Source organism: Cygnus atratus, chromosome 1 (assembly GCF_013377495.2).
Source record: "Cygnus atratus isolate AKBS03 ecotype Queensland, Australia chromosome 1, CAtr_DNAZoo_HiC_assembly, whole genome shotgun sequence".
In the NCBI taxonomy this organism is placed as follows: Eukaryota; Metazoa; Chordata; class Aves; order Anseriformes; family Anatidae; genus Cygnus; species Cygnus atratus.
In genome coordinates this window covers 118,956,443-118,972,616 of record NC_066362.1, presented here as the reverse complement: position 1 = coordinate 118,972,616, position 16,174 = coordinate 118,956,443, and the positions used below count along the sequence as shown (strand labels likewise).

Below are 16,174 nucleotides of genomic sequence, written 5' to 3'. Positions count from 1 at the left end.
AAGGGTGAGAGAGAAGTGTTAAACAACAGCACCAGCCCCGCGCCAGCACACACGCTGGGACCACCGCAGACAAAGGCGGTTGCCTGGTCGCTGCTGAAGAGCGAATTTTGGCATCGGCAGGCCCTGCACACGGTGCTGCCACAATTGCCAGCCCTTCTGGAAAACGGCCGGGTGCTGCCGCCGGCCACCACCAGCACTGCTTCTCCAGCACCCACCTACCTCAGTGCTTCTAATTATGATTTACAGAGGGCCGATTTATGGAGGACTTGACTTGCCGATACCAGAAGCGGCTCAGTAACAGACACAGATAAAGAAATACGTTACGGAAGTGCTACTTGCGTACAAAGCTTTGGGCCCCGGCATGACTCGGGTTAGAGATACACGTTTCTTGGGCTCACTCAGTCAGAGAGCCATGGGTCCCTGTCAGCGATACACATTATAACGTTATTCGCGGGTTTAACGATAAGCACACAGACTCGCAAGGCACATTATGATGCCTTTTAATTAAATGAGAGAGATTTAACGCTGCACATCAAAGCTGATCGGAACATAAGGAAGTTAAAAATAAAAATAAAAAGTAATAATAAACAAAAAAAAAGACACCCGGCCGACCCGTGCCAGCCCGGCGCCTGAGGCGGCTGAGGGGCTCCTGAGGCAGCACCCCCGTAACGGCTGCCCGCCGGCCGTTAGCCGCTCCCCCGCGCGCCGCCCCCCGGCCCCGCCCCTCCCCGCGGCTGCCCCGTCGCCACGGCAACGCGCTCCCCCCACGTGACCCGCGGCGGCCGCTCCCGGGAGGCCTCCTGTTACCAGGGTCGCGGCGGGGGGGCTGCTCTTTCTGATTGGCCGCCCCCCCCCCCCGCTCTCCGATTGGCTGGGGGGGGCCGCGGAGCCGGGCCGCCGATTGGCTGGCGCGGAGGTGAGGCCGTGGGGTGATGCCGGCCGGCGGCCGCTGCCAGGCGGCTCCGCGCCGCGGGGGGCCGCGCGCGCGCGGGGCCGGGCCGTGCACGCGGGGCCGTGCGCGCGCGGCCGCCGCGTCACGCCCGCCGCGCGGCCGGCAGCCAATGGGCGGGCGGCGGGAAGGCGGGCTGCACGCGGGGGCCCGCGTGGCCCCGTCAGTCAGCGGCGGCCCCCTGGCGGAGGCGGGCGGGCGCCTGAGGCGGCGCCGTCCCCGCGGCCGCGGCCTCCCTCCCCCCCTCCCTGCCTCCCTCCCCGGCGTGGGGCGAGAGGCGGAGCCGCCGCCGAGCCGCGGGCCGCCGCCCGCCGCCTTTATCTGGCCCGGCGGCGCGGGGGGGGTGGCACTGGGGAACACCTCGTCGGGAGATAGGCGCTTATAAATAGGGCGCCGGGGATGGGAGTGGGGACACGGGCGGCGGCGGGCTGACGGCGGCGGGGAGCGGCTGCGGGACACGGTGGGTGCCAGCGATCCGTGGGTGCCTTTGTTGTTGTTGTTATTTTGGGGGCTTTTTCCTGGCTTTTCGGGCTGAGGGGGGAGGATGGAGGCGGGCGGGCCGCCTAAAAAAGGCGGTGGGGCCGCCGATGGAGGCGGCTGCGGGGTGGGAGCGTGAAGAAACCTCGGTGCAGCACGAGCCCTAACCCACGCTTCCCCGCAGGGCTTCCCCACGGGAAAGCAGGAGCCGAGGCACGGCGGAGGGCAGCCGGTGCGCCTAGCGAGGAGGAGGAGGAGGAGGAGGAGGAAGAGGAGGAGGTCGGCCCCGCCGTCATGATGCAGATCTGCGACTCGTACAGCCAGAAGTACTCCCTGTTCAACGCCATGAACCGCTTCATCGGCGCCGTCAACAACATGGACCAGACGGTGATGGTGCCCAGCCTGCTGCGCGACGTGCCGCTGCTGCTGGAGGAGCTGGACGCGGCGGGCGCCGTCTGCCCGGAGCGGGAGGCCGCGCTGCCGACGGGCAGCCCCGGCGCCTACTTCTCCCGGCGGGACATGTACAGCCACTACGTGCTGCTCAAGTCCATCCGCAACGACATCGAGTGGGGCGTGGTGCAGCAGCCGCCGGCCGCCGACGAGGCCGCCCGCAAGAAGGACAAGCTGGGCGGCGGGCCGGCCGAGGAGGGCGAGGCGGAGGAGGACCTGGAGCAGCAGTTCCACTACCACCTCAGCGGCCTGCACACGGTGCTCTCCAAGCTCACCCGCAAGGCCAACGTGCTCACCAACCGATACAAGCAGGAGATCAGCTTCGGCAGCTGGGGGCAGTGAGGGTGGGAGCGCGGGGCGGGGGACGGGGGGGATGGGACGGGACGGGACGGGGGCGGCGGCGGGAGCGGGGTTCCCTCCGCAGGGCCCCCCCCTTGTTTTGCACTACTTTCGTAACGGGGGTGGGGTCTCCCCGCGTGTTCCTGGGACTGCAGTCGTTTTTACCAACGCACAAACAGAGAGAGAGAGAGGTGTAAATTAATCGATACTAGTTTATTAATTTTTTTTTCCTTTTTTTTTTTTTTTTTTGTATGGTGTGGGGCGCGCTGTGCCTCTCCGGGCAGGGAGGGTGAATTTGTACGTGTATGAGCGGGTTGCATAGCTGGCCGGTCTGAGGCTGAAGACAAGCCGATGAAAATAACGAGACCGGCTTAAAATTGCTCGTCTTACCCGGGACGGGACCCGGTGGACTCGCAAACACCCCAGTTCACTGGGAGGATGAAGGGTGCCACGGTTGTACATGTACTGAAGCCTATTTAAAACTTTTTTACTCAGATGTAGAGTATATTCTAAAATAAATGCAAATGTATTGACTAAAAGTGACTTAACTTTTTGGTATGATTTATGTTTCATTAATTAAATGATATTTTTAACATCTGAAATTCATCTGTTGTTCTTATTTCTGGCACTGCCTTAATAGACACAGAAATCTCTGTGTGTGTAAGAGATTTGTTGGTTGGTTTTTGTTTTTTCTTTTTCCAAAGGGGGTGATGAGGTAGCGATGGTAACTCGGCAGATCTAAAACTGGCAAATGAGTGAATTGAGCACACCGTACGCGTCCCGAATGCTGGTCAGCTATTCCCAACCAAGTCGTGCAGAGGTTCTGTACGAGCAGGAGCGTGAAGGTCAGCGCCTCTTTAACAAAATCTGAGAAGATCGAGTCATGGCTGCTTGCAGGCAGCGATTCATGGGGGCTGGAGCGGAGCCTAGGAATGACTCTTGCTTTTTTTCAGGAGGTATCTGAATGTACCGCGGGCAGCGCTTTTCTCTGCCTCAGAATAGGTCTGGGACGCTTGCCTCCCCCGTCTCCTGCATCGCCTCCTCTCCTCCGCAGCCCTCTTCGGTAACTAGAAGTTAATTGGTTTTATGTTATGCGAATCGTATCGATTTCATTTTCTGTGTTCTTTATTATTCCATTTGCTGAAGTAAAGTGCCTCAGAATTGGGTCTTCATATCATGTTTGCTGTTCAGGCTCGACCTCGAGTAAGTTCTAATATTAAAAGTGTACTTGATTACATTAAAATGTGTGTATAACCATTTAATAAATACATACACCTTCCATAAGGTATGAAGTCTTCAGGCAAGGACATGCTATGTGTGTAGGCACCTTCTTACACTGAGATTTCATCCTCTATTTGAGAGAATATTTGAGAGAATTTCATTCTCTATTTGAGAGTCTCTATATGACTGCTCTCAAATTTGTTTCTGTCTTCTAAAGACTTTTCCTCTTAGCTTTAAGGATGTTTATTTTGCTTACGTTGTGTTCCCTAGGATGTTGTGTGGTGTTTTTTTTTTCAGCTCCTCTGTTAGTGCGTTGTAGTAAAGCACAGGCGCTCCAGGCATCCTACTAGTTGGTGTATGTTTGAGTAGTTAAAAGAATCAGCCCGCAAGTATGTTTAAAATGCATATTTTAGAAGACTTTCCCTTCTAAGGTAAAGGAGAACTTCAGGAGGCTGGATGATTTTTTTTTTAAGCTTAGTGATGATTGTTCTCTTTTGTAATGTTTTTAGCCCTCCCTTCCCCTCCCCCCTTGGGAAGATGCCAGGAAAAAGTCCAGGGAGCCACGAGAGGGATTACCCTGGTTTCCCAACGCGTCCGCTCGCCGGCACGGTCCTAGGGCACGGCACGGCCGATGGGGTGCACAAGTCGGGATGCCTCGTGGTGGGGTTTTACTCTCCTGAACCCCGCGGCGAGAGGAGGAACCGGTTTGGCCGTGCTGCCTTGTGCTCGGCCTGCTGAAAGCCGTGTTACAGCCCGGTTCGGAAGTGCTTGTAAAACTCCGGACTCAACCAGCTAACACAACAGCGCTAACTTTTGGACTCCTGCTAACTTCTCCCGGATTCAGACGGCGCTGTTTAAATGTTGCGCAAGAGGCAGCGAGCTGCTGAATTAGGGGATGAGTAACATTAGGAAAAGAGCTAGTGTTACGTTAGCGCAGGGTCGCCCTGTACGACATCTGTTCCGCTTTGCATCCTAAAAAAAAAAATAAATAAATAAAAATCAGTGAAAGAGCAGCTACAAACTAGCAGTATTTGGCAGTACAGGAGGAATTCCCTTACAAATACATCTGTGGGTAGCAGAGGATGGGGTTCTAGCAGGATGACATGGCATTTTGAGGGGATGACACAGCATTTTGAGCGTTTGTCCTGTGTGGGTGACCACCCCCGTGGTTCTCGAGCTGTGTGGGGCCCAGCCGCATGACCGGCAGCAGCCTGGGCAAGAAACTGCTGAGACACCCACCAGAAGAGACTCTGTCACCTTCCACGTGGGAACTGCTTCAGAGTTCCCCTTTTTCAAGGTTATCTGAGCGAATTGAGGCCGTGAGGATCAAGAAAACAATCTCATGGTGCAGGGGAGGGGAAAAAAATATCAGATATAAACAGGGATGTATGTCTCACGCAAAGGACAAGGAAGGGAGCTGCTGGTGGCTGGCACCGCTGAGGAAAGCAACTTTGCCTAAAAAGTGCTCGGGCAATTACGTAAATACCAGCACCTGACACTGCAGTAAGCAAAGATGAAAATGCAGAGTTTTAGTGCCCGGATTTTGTATGTCAGTTGCTGGACTGGGAAAAAAAAAATCCATTAGTGGTGCTAGATAATACAATTAAGTTTATTTTTAGGAGTCACATTTTCTTTTGAAGGACTGGATAACTTTAAGTGCTCTTGATTGGATACCAAGTCCAGCAAACCTTTAGTCTGCTCCAGTAAAGTGCTTTTGATACCTGTAAGTGATAATGAAATGTGACGCGAATCTAACTTAAAATATCTTTATGATGCCAAATATTCTGATAAGTGTCTTTCTCTCCACGCCAGACCTGAACAGAAAGTCAGCTCGCGGAACTACAGTGGCCACGTGCAAACCAGTGGGATATACAGACGCATGGCGAGAAGCGGTTGTAGTTTTTAGCTCGCTGAAATTAAATAGGCCCGATATACAGTAAGCCAGACATTAGCAGAGTAATAAATAATGAGATTCAGAACAGTTTGCACTCACGAATTGATTACAGCCGAAGGGATCTTACAGCCAAGGAGCCTCAAGGACATTCCTCACGGGATGCATCAGTTGGTATATAAAAGTGCCCGGCACACGTCATTACAGTTTATGAGTTAATTCTTATTTTTGTATATACAAAAGAACAGGAGGACAAACAGGGGCAAAGCCGAGGTCTGGTCTCAAGGCACGTGTGTGTATATATGTATAAAATAAGGGTTTGGGGGGATTGGGCACAAGCCCTACAGCGAGAACGGCTTTCAAAGGCTGCTTTGACCATCGGCAGCTGTCCTGGACAGGCAACGGGGCTGTGCTGGATTAAGCGTGCGTTGCATGAATCATCTCTGCCTTTGGCACCATCGGGTTTTCTCCGTCCCCTCCCAGAGGTGGGCTGCTGTGTCCATTTCTGGTGGCTTTCCCTCCTGCTGGTGGCTTGCATTTCTCCTCGGCCTCCTCTCCTGGGCACAAGCCTCTCCTGCTGCGGCCAGGGGCTCGCTGCGGTCGGTACTCACTGGAAGGGGGCGGATGAGGCTGAGTCAGGCTAGGCTGTCATCTTCCTCCTGCCTCTCTGGAAGCTTTTTCTTGCAAAAGGTTTTTAACAGATCAAGATATCTGGGTTTTCTGCTCTGTTCTTCCTTCCTCTCTCCCCAGGCACTTGCACCAAGACACACGAGTCATCAGTAGCTCCAGCGAAAGATGCACTACCATCAGCGGCCAGATGGAAGGTTATATTAGGACGTCATTATTATGGAGTTAAGATCTGCTCCCTGTTCTACTAGAAGGAGAAAAAAAAAAAAGATAGGAAGCTTCTCCTCTTTGTGCCTGTTCACTTGGTGCACAGCTTATCTCTCTGCGGACAAGTCTGCAGCGATTTCTCCCACAGACTTACTTCCCTGAAGCACTGAGTATGGGAGGGGATTGTCTGGAAGCACTGCTTTTTATTATTTATATCTTGCTAACAGCATGCTAGGTACTATATTCCAAAGAGCTCAAGGATCTTACATGATGATATGCACAGTTTAAAGAAAAGTAAAATAAAAGATCTTGTTGGATTATAACCTGCCATAAAATCTGAACAGAGTGCATGCAAGGTGAGCGTTGTGATTGCAGTTCCAGCTTTGCATGCATTTTTCTGTTATTTGTCGTTGTCACTTTTAAACAAGCAGAAATACCCAAACATATTAGTTCTGAAGTTGCAAAACCATTTTTTGTTCCTGGCCACAGACTTGCACGGCCAGTTTGAGTCCAAATTAGTTTTAAGGATTTAAATTATAAGCTCCTTTCCAAAAGGAAATTTGCAAATAGGAGTGCAGTAATTGTACACCTCTTTGTTAGCCGCCAGCTGCCAGAATCAACACTCTTTATAAGAAGCAATATTCCTTCTCCTGTCAAATGATCTCATACTTACTTGATCCAGAGTGAGGGAAACACCTAGTTTTTGTGCTTTTGAGTTTTCTTCTGCAAGAGGTGGAACAGAAGAAGCTTGGAGAGATAGCAAAGATAACCAGGGCCTGCGCATTAAATCACGAGGCAGCAAATGAGCTTGTCTAGTGATGTTTGTAAGGTTTGTCACAGTACCAATTAGGGTGTTGTACCTTTTTATCATGTTTATCTACATACAAACGAACCTAATGTGATTCCTTCTTTTTGTTCCAGTCTGTTTTACCTTAGCAACTTTGGGCTACAGGCAACAGCGTTGTCGTCCCACAGGCACAGACGCACTGCTTGGGGCCGGGCCTTTTGAAACACGTCTCCCTTTTCATCTGTGTTTGAACCGGGAAGGCAGGCACCATGTCTGCAGCAATAACTCAGAGCAGGGTGATCCCCTCGCTGTGGGATTGCTGCTTTGTCATGGACATGCGTGCTGGTGCGGAGGGAGGAATGCGAGGGTAGTACAAGGTGAAGCTGCGTGCGCCATGGCTGGGCTTTGCAGGAGAGCAGGGAGCACACAAAAAGGGGGCTCCCTCTGCCTCATCCCCCATAACTGCCCCAAAACTGGCATGGATTCTCACAGGGAGCCAAGGAAGGGCAATAATGGAGCATCCTCTCCCCGCTCCTGAGCGGCAGGGCTGCTGCCCACGCTCAGAGGGTTTTCCACCACATGCGGGGCAGGAGAGATTTATCCGAGGCCCATGCTGACAGCATTCGTGGTTTATCAAAACACCTGGAGGCTGGCAGATTAAAGACTTGCCAAGTCAGCACTTGTCTGCCGACAAGCAGATGTGGCATGGATGGAGGCTGTTTGAATGCAGAGATTAGATATGTTAGATAGGCTACACCCTTTCAGCTTTTTTTTTTTATGGGTCTGCGGGAAGCCTGACTGGTCAGCTGCTTTCACTTACACTGCACTCGGCGGGGATCTTATTGGAATCCGAGAATGATTTTTTTTGCGTGCGAAGAAAGAGTTTCAGCTCTCCAATACTCGAGTGTAACATCCTGCTCCCCTTGTCTCTTTTGCAGGTAGATGGTCTAAAAGCAGACCCAAGGAGACACGAGGTCCCGATTAGGCATACCTAAAAGCATTTTTTCAAGTTTTAATATCTGTACTTCTGAGGTATTGTATTTCATCTTGCTCAGATTTGAAATGGCTTCCCCAGGCTTGTCAGCGGGAAAAGGGGAATGAGCATACTCCCCTGGAAGTCTGGAACTGAAGTCTGGTTTTCTTCAGGTTTCAGGTAGGATAAGCAACCTACAAGACTTCGTGCATGTTGTTCATTTACTTTACATTGCATTCCTATTATCAGATCATTTTGGAATTGGAATGCATGTATTTCTCATGGCAGTATTCCTTGAACCTGGTTGTATGCAACTAACTAAAGAGTTATGCAAATACGCACTCGTTAGAGTATATTGACAGGTACACTGATACTTGGCATTTTTGCAGGGCTAGTTACAAAATTGCCCATTTACATTGCTGAAGCTAGAAGCAGACAAAGCCACCAACTCAATACGTTAATGAAACTCCTGACCACAAAGGAGCCTGTCCCTGCAGCTGTGAACAGCTCACAGAGGAAACCTGCCATAGCCTTTCTTCCATCCAAACCTCTATTGACCTCACACATTTTTTATCTGAGTATCTGCCGGTGGGTGACACTCAGGATGGCTCAGACCACCTGCCTTGGTTGTTGCTTGCTCACTCAGGCTGCCCGTGGCCTTCACACATTTTCTTTACCCCCTGAAGACCATTTCTCCTAGGGCTTGTCCCTTCCCAATTCCCTTTCCCAGCTCTCTGAGGCTTTCCCTCCCTGGAATTCCTGGTAAACCAATCTCATTTCATTACCGAGAAAGGTCTCAGTTTTGAACTCAACTGTAATTGTCAGTAACAGCATGTTAGGTAATTCCATGATATTTCCTTGTCTGAATCATGTAATTAAACCTGGCTTCTTTTATTATCCTAGTATTTTTGATGTGGTGGCCCTGCTTTTCTGAGAATGTTTTGAGAATGATGGCTGATCACCAGTCCATACTTTGACAAATATCGGAGTGCTGGCTGAAGACAGAGCCAACAGTGCAGAAAGCTAGTTTCTGCTGCTAATGTGTACAGTGCTCGTCTTTTGATGTGCCCTAATAATTGCCATTAGTATTAATTGTAGCGTCACACTCACACTGAGAAGAAAGTACACCCCGTAGCGAGCCTATACAAAAACAAGGAAAAGCACAGGAGCTGGCAGATTGTGTTGTATACATTTATGATGTTGGCTTTTGAATTCAAGTTCAGTGTAATGCAAAAAGTGCCCCATGTAAACAAGTTGAGAAATCTGGTTTTAATGAAACAGAGCGTGGATTTCTTTCAGCTTTCATTGGTATTCTTCTTACAGTATTAATGAAGGCTAAAATAATTCCTCATCTAGGTAAATGTAAGCATGTAAGTCTTGTTTTTAAGACCAAACTAAGAATACACGTACTGTTTTCAAAGGGCTATGTATTTTAAAACACAGAGGTGGCTGTTTCTTGGTTGGCTTAAGTCTGTGCAGCACCGAGAGGGCTGGTCCTGTCCTGTCCCCTGTCCTCCACTAAAGCTCCTGCAGCAATGCTGGTACCAGACCAAAGAACTGATCCAGCTGAAAACTAGCATGCACAAAAAAGCTTCCAGCTGTACTAATTCCATCATTCAGGGAACACGTAGCTGCGTTAGCAGCAGTAGCAGTGCAGAAGGAGGGTTGGGAACACACTGCTGGGAGGCAGAGTGGGACCTTCCCTGCTGGCAGCCACTTTCACATTGATGGTATTAAACCAGTTGTGAAAGTGTACTCTGAGCTCCATCTTCAAAAGGTATTTGTATGCTGATGAGCCTGAGTATCACTGAAACCAGCAGCTGCTTAGGCCAAGACGCAGAGCAGGACTTGGGTGCCTCCGTTCACTCGCAGTGGCCATCACCAAGAGGAGACACTTCCATGTGGTCTTTAAGACCGAGAGATACTTGGCTCCTTCAGAGCACAGCTGACAGCAATGCTGTCGCCCTGCCACCACTGCTGGGTGGCTTCCCAGCATCTGCCTGGGGGGTGGCTGTGAAGTGCAATGTCCCAGCTCCCTGGAGAGCATCTGAACCATGAAACTAGAAGGTGTTATGGGACAGCGATGCCAAGTATGCTGTGGCAGCAATTTTGCTTGGTGCAGAAGGCTTTAATATTTATGGAGTGTGGGGGAGGGAAGGAGAAAAAAGCAACAGGAATGCTGGGTTCATCTCATGTGCAGACACCAATGCGTGCGAAGTCCCAGGTCTGGACGCAGGGACTGGAACCCAGGACTTGCCCTCCCTTGGAGCGCCCTGACCACAAGGTCTGTCTTGCTCTCTAATTAAAGGATGCCATGCAAAATAAAGCTCTAACTGGAAGGCTGGGAGCCAGGTGAGCAGGTTGGTCCTGAAGGGGCTGGAACCACTCTTCGAGGAACTTGGAGAGGTGAACTTGAAGCTGCTCGGAGGATTGAAATAAGGTCTCCATTAGTGCTCAAAGTTGCTAATGGGTAAAAACATATTTTGTGGGGTGCTGTTCTCAGCAGATGTGCCCCAAGACCACTGACAAGGCTGAAACTTTTTCTCTTGGGGGCTGGTGATTTAGAGGAGCACAGATTTTGACACAGTTCTTCTCTTCTGTGGCTCAGCTCATCTCCTGTAGGAGATGGCACCTGCCTGTGCTGCAGGAACAACTGAATTTCTTCTCTTGCTTCCACACTTCTGTTAAAAGCTGACTTTTCTGTTGCTGCTGCTGCAACCAGAGCAGGTGGAGAGCTGAGGGAGGCAGCCTCTCCCAGCATATTTTGCCCAATTATCTCTGCTGGGTTGGCAGCTCTGCGTGGTGCTGGCTTTCCCAGCCAGCCTCCCTCTCGTCCCTTCCCTGTGGCACTGGAGTCTTGCCATGCCCAGCTCCACCTCTCCTCCTCTTCTCCCTCCCTGCTCATCGAGCAACCACCTGGAAAACACGGGAGGGTGGAGGCAGAAGCTTGTACCATCAGGAAAGAAGAGGAGGGATTGCTTGTTAAGTTTGCCATGGGAAAGGAGAACAGAGAAGCTGCTGCAGTGGGAACAAGGGTGCTAATCCCCAGTGTTCTCCCGAGCTGATTTATCACCCCCACAGCCTGAAGTCAGCCTTGCCTAATACATGAACTGTTGCTGGAAGAGATGCTGAGCAGTTCAATGCTTGCAAGAATAAGGTGCTTTTGTTGGGCCATAAACAATATTTTTGGAGGTCTTAGAGCTTTGGAGTAAAAGCAGAGCCTCTTCACCCAAGTTCCTTCATGTGGAAAACAGGATATGGAGGAGGATGTTGTTCACCAGCCCCTCCTCTGATGTGGAGTCAGCACGGAGGGTTTGGAAGATGCCCTCAAGTCCACAGTGCCCCTTTGGCCTGCATCTACGTAACAGCCACTTAGCCAGAAAGTCCTGGGGGAAAGTTCCCACCACACAGGCAGCTCAGGCCCCTGACCCCTGTGCTGAACCCGAGGGCCACACAGGGCGAGGACGTAGAATTCCTGTCCCCAGCCTGTCCCTCTGCCAGAGGCTGTCTCCCCGGGCCGTGGTGGGTCAGGGCCATCATGCCAGCGGAGGCCTGCCCTCCTCAGCCGGGCCACACCAGCTCCCTCCTCCTCCTCCCCCGGCTCCACAGCAGGGGAAATAAATCTCCAGGCGTCCTCTGTGAGAGCTGGGCTCGGTGGAGACCGGCCGTCAGGCCCTGAAGCACTTACTGGTTTTGGCTGTTTGTTTTGGACAGGGTCCCTTTCCATTCGCATTGATGCAACCATTGTTTATACACACGGCTGGGAGTAGGAACTTCCCTTGCTTCCTGCTCCCTTTAACATGGTGCTGCGGCTAGAAGCAGGGAGGGGAGGCCAGCACCGACCAACAAGCTTGCTGTTTGCCCACGGGTGGTCAGTACATATCATGGGGAACACGGGGGGACTGCCTCGATAGTGGGTAATTCAGTCACTGCTGGGTGGGTTACAGATGGTCCTGTTGCACTCAGTTACCCCGAAGGACATGGCCTGGGCCTTGCTTAGTTTGTGTGGCACCATTCTTAGTGAAAAAGGCCCAGAGTGATCCACCCCCTTCCTAGAAAAGCAGCGTGACTCATGCTGTCTGAGCATTTACCCCCCAGTCATCCTTTCAGTTCTAGAGCGATGTCTTCACTTTTCTTTGTTTCCCTTTTCTAAACTGCTTTTAAAGGAACGAGAATGGGACACCTTTGCTCCAGCCTCAAGGTAGCAGACGTAAGCAGTTAGGAGTGATAACACGAAAGCATGTGGAGCAAGGTTAAGTGTAGATGCCGCATGTTGGCTGATGTCAGGGAGATGGTGAGTTTTCTTTGACCTCAGTCCTCTCAGTTTTCTCTGCAGAGAAAACACAAATGCATTTCTAAAGTCTTTTCCATTATTTGTGAGTGGCAAGGATGTACGAAGATACATAAGCATCCTTCAGTTTCCACTAAGAAATCAAGACGCTCTTATGGAGGCAAAGAAAAGCACCCCGAGATGCACCGAGAACATGGTGCATGATCTGCTGTTTCAGCTGGGGCCCCTTCGATTCACTGCAGCAGGGAAAAGCAGCCTGTGGGCACGGCGGAAAAGCTATTCTCTTCGCCACTTGGGGCATTTATCAGAGAAGGGCTGTCCTGAGAATGCTTCCTAAACTGTGCTCTGTGATGCAGCTGGTCTCCAGAACTACATCAGGCACACTATTTGTGTTGAAGTTTGATGTGTGGAGATCCCCAAGAAATCGATCCCCAAAAGGGAAGACATTGTTTCAGGAAGGAGAAAAAATCTGTTCACTACTAATCAGATGGAATTGCTAATTTCTAGGAAGCCACAATTTCTCTGAGTTGGCAGGTCCAAGTTCCCCCAATATAGAGATGACAGTATTGTACACTGCTACTCTCCCAGCAGACATACTGCCTTAATTACTCAGAAATATGTTGTGTTTTATTTGACAAGTGGTAAAAACATGATTTGCTTTACCTCTCCTTAACATTCTGATTTTTAAGCTACCGAGGTACACTCCCATGCACTCACGTATTCAAGAAAGGTTGGTTCTTATAAAAACTGTATGATGATTATTATTGATTTTTGCCAATAATACACTCTTTTTGTCTGTCCCTTCTTCCTTTGCTCTTGCATTATTTATACTGCAACCCTTCTTCTTGTGTACATCAACATGATTATCTTTCTTCCCAAACTACACACTGTTGTTTTTGTAGTCTCCTGATTTTTGCAAACAAGTTTACAGCTATTATTTTGGGGTTGTAATTCATCTGAATGGACACAGAATTAATGTCTTTTGCTTCCTGCAGATATTTCTCTGAATCTATGAGACAATCAGTGGAAAAATACACTATATTAATTCAGTGTTACGGACTGGCATTTTAATTGCACTGAATTCAGGAAATGCAAGGCCAAATTTTACACAGTAGTGATGAGCTGTTGCCTTCAGGTACATGTAAAGAAGCAGGTCTGAGGCCTTGCAGAAATGTGAAATGTAGTTAGTACTTACTCAGATCCCCCTTATGCAGGAGTACCAAGATAACAGACCTGTGAGATTCAGTGCAAGCTTAATTAGTACGGTGACTAGTCGGATCACTGGGATCTGCTGGGGGTGATAAAGGATGGTTGGGCCACAAATGCTACTGAAGTAGAGCCCCATGCCTAAAATTAAGCCACAACTTACCTTCTCCAACCACTGTACCTTCCTTTCTACCCTTCCCTTAGCCTGTGGCCAGTGGCAGCAGCCCCACAGACTAGGTACCGGTGGAAGACTGGTAGAGGGGCTGCCTGTCTGAATGTGACTTTTCCCCAAATACCGTGGTTTCAGGATCTGAGAATAGGACATGCAGCTGCTGTCATGTTGTATGTGCTGCAAAGCTTCACCGTGGCTGGAGGAGCTGCTAACTACACAGCCTGTAGTAGAAAGTGTGGGTAATCAAGAGAGGAGAAATAGTGAGCAGCATGAGTTGAGTTTTTCATTGTTTCCATTTCAGCTCCTGCTGAAGGAAAGGATGGGAAATTAGACCTACAGGAGCTCGATTCTGATGGCAAGAACACTGTGGAAAATACACATCATTTACTGCTAATACAGTTAAAGAACTCTGGTGACTAGATAGGGCAAGTCAAGGCAGTTTTAGCTTACTGGCACAATTGATTTAACAGAACATTGCTGATCTGCATTTTGGTGAATTAATAGATTTTGAATATTTTTTTCTGTGACCCTGTTTTTCTTTTCCCCTTTCTCCTTCCACATACTGTCACTCTTCCAGTCTCTCTCTCTCTCCCTCTCTCTTTCTCCTTTTCCCTTTTATTTATTTATTTTAAATCTGGCTGGCAGCTCAGGGTGCTTTTCCTGTCTGCATTTTCTGTACTTATCCCGTGTTTTGGAGAAGTGTTTGCCTGCAGAAGCCTAGCCAGCCTTAGCTGGCAGCATACCTTCTAAAAGATGGGTGCAGAAGGACTCTGCCTTTGTCCCTCTCCCACCGTGGCACCAAAGACATCTCCGACCCGCCAGGCTGTGCTCAGCCCTCAGCTCCCCATGTCACCCCCAGCACCCTGCCCTCAGGGTTAGTGCTTTTCCCAGACAGACACTTCATAGACCACAGAGACCCAGAAGAGGCCTTCGTCCTCACTTCCCATCTCCTCATCTCTGTTGCATCTAGGAGAGGAGAGGTCTGTATCTCTCCACCCTTCCAGCTGGTTTCTGTTGTGTCCTTTCCCTCCTGGCCCCGCAAAAAGACCAGGGACTCCAGTAAGGGTCTCTCTTTGTCTTCTTCTGCTTCTGTGAAAGACTTGGGGATCAAGAGGAGCAGGGTCCATTCCTCTTTACTATTGTCAGGACTACTGAATCCCTTCCAGACCTGCGCATATTTCTGCTGTGGTTCAGTTTGGGTGAAGCAGAAGTCCTACATTTCTGTTTTATTTCCCAGAATAGTGCAGATGTTTGGGGGAAGCAGTGGCTGTGGGAAAATGGCTTTCTTATGAACTATGGCAAAGAAATGGCTGAAATCATGATGAGTGGATCCTCCTTTACCCTGCTTTCTAGGTCAGCCTCTGAAGACCCACCCTGGGAAGAGATGATTGGTTTTAGGAAAATACAAAATTCAAGGGAGATCCTGATTACAAGGGAGAAGATCACATTTCAGGTGACATGGGCTTCCTCTAATGACCCCTTTTATTCCCATATTTTCTGCAAACCTCTCTCACATCCACTTCTTTTTTTACACATCCCCTTGCAACCTCTCTTTTCCCAGGGGTCTGTTCCTGCTCCTGGTGAGTTTAGTCTCAGTCTTGCCATTGACTTGAATGTTATTACATCAGGCCTCATGTCCTCTTTCGGGAGAGACAGTAAAGCTCTCATGTATTTAAAAGGGTAAGTGCTAACAACAGTTTTCTGTACCCCACATCCCTGGCTCTCTGTTTCTCCAGGACATCAAGGAGGACAGAAGAGGCAGAACTACTGGAGCAAAAAACACGTCAATCTTTTCAACATAATTTGGAAAGGCAGGGGGAGGGTACAAGAGAGATCCTAATCTTAATATATATTAGGTGCTCACATACAACGGCAGTGGGTGTGGACAGGAAAGCTCAATAGCCAGCTAGATGGTAGATTAGGCAGCTTGTTTGTCTTGAGATGGTTAGCTGAAAAAGGGCAGGAGAGAAGCAAGGAGGGGCTGGAGTAGAGCGGTGTGAGGTGAGCAGTGGAAAGAGAAGTTCAAGCAAGGTGCAGAGAAGAAAGACTGAAAAAGGGACCAGGATGGGGAGGGAGGACAGAAACGGGATGCAGGAAAAATAACTAAATAAATAGAAAGTATGTGAAGATGAAAGCCATGGGAATTAACCTGGCTCCTATTAAAGCAGACAACATTGCTCTTTGGAGACAGTAGGTTTAGCTGATAGGGAGATTTTGAAATAGGGCAGAAGGAAAAAAAGAAGGACTGATAGACAAAAGATAGGCAAAAAGAAAAAAAAAGGAGAAGGAATAGGCTAAAACGGAATTTAAAAAAAAAAAAAAAAGAGTGTTAAAAATGAATACTGGAAAGCATGCTTCATTTGTAGCAAATATAGTGGAAAAGGGTGGGGAGACTGAAATGAGAGCAAAGAAAAATGCATGAGATCATTTTGTTATTTCAGAGTCCTGGCTGTCGAACTGAGGCCTTGAGAAAAGCCTGTGGCACATGTGAAGATGTACAGGGGATAAAATTGTTATAAATTATAAAACGTGATTTTATGCCCATTAGATGTGACTTCACTTTCCTCTGAAGTGTTCTACTCCT

At 49.5% G+C, this 16,174-nt stretch overlaps 1 protein-coding gene and 1 long non-coding RNA gene across 7 annotated transcripts; both read left to right on the top strand.

The window, feature by feature from the left end:
• The first annotated feature begins 1,294 nt into the window (after nt 1-1,294).
• On the top strand, nt 1,295-6,484 carry MID1IP1 (MID1 interacting protein 1). Of its 6 annotated transcripts, none has more exons than XM_050708071.1 (5): nt 1,295-1,409; nt 1,611-2,220; nt 2,920-3,418; nt 5,249-5,501; nt 6,078-6,484. In XM_050708071.1, the coding sequence occupies exon 2, from the start codon at nt 1,721-1,723 to the stop codon at nt 2,216-2,218; it is 498 nt and encodes a 165-aa protein (XP_050564028.1). In that variant the 5' UTR covers nt 1,295-1,409; nt 1,611-1,720; the 3' UTR covers nt 2,219-2,220; nt 2,920-3,418; nt 5,249-5,501; nt 6,078-6,484. The 6 variants fall into 6 exon arrangements, with proteins under 6 accessions (XP_050564028.1, XP_050564027.1, XP_035398178.1 ...); XM_050708070.1 differs by having other exon boundaries at nt 1,611-3,060; nt 3,169-3,418; XM_035542285.2 differs by lacking the exon at nt 5,249-5,501 and having other exon boundaries at nt 1,611-3,060; nt 3,169-3,278.
• Nucleotides 6,485-7,758: 1,274 nt separating this feature from the next.
• LOC118245798 (uncharacterized) lies at nt 7,759-15,749 on the top strand. Its single transcript, XR_004777973.2, has 4 exons — nt 7,759-8,101; nt 14,944-15,043; nt 15,152-15,170; nt 15,327-15,749. It is a non-coding gene; the product is annotated as an uncharacterized LOC118245798 (long non-coding RNA).
• Nucleotides 15,750-16,174: the final 425 nt, after the last annotated feature.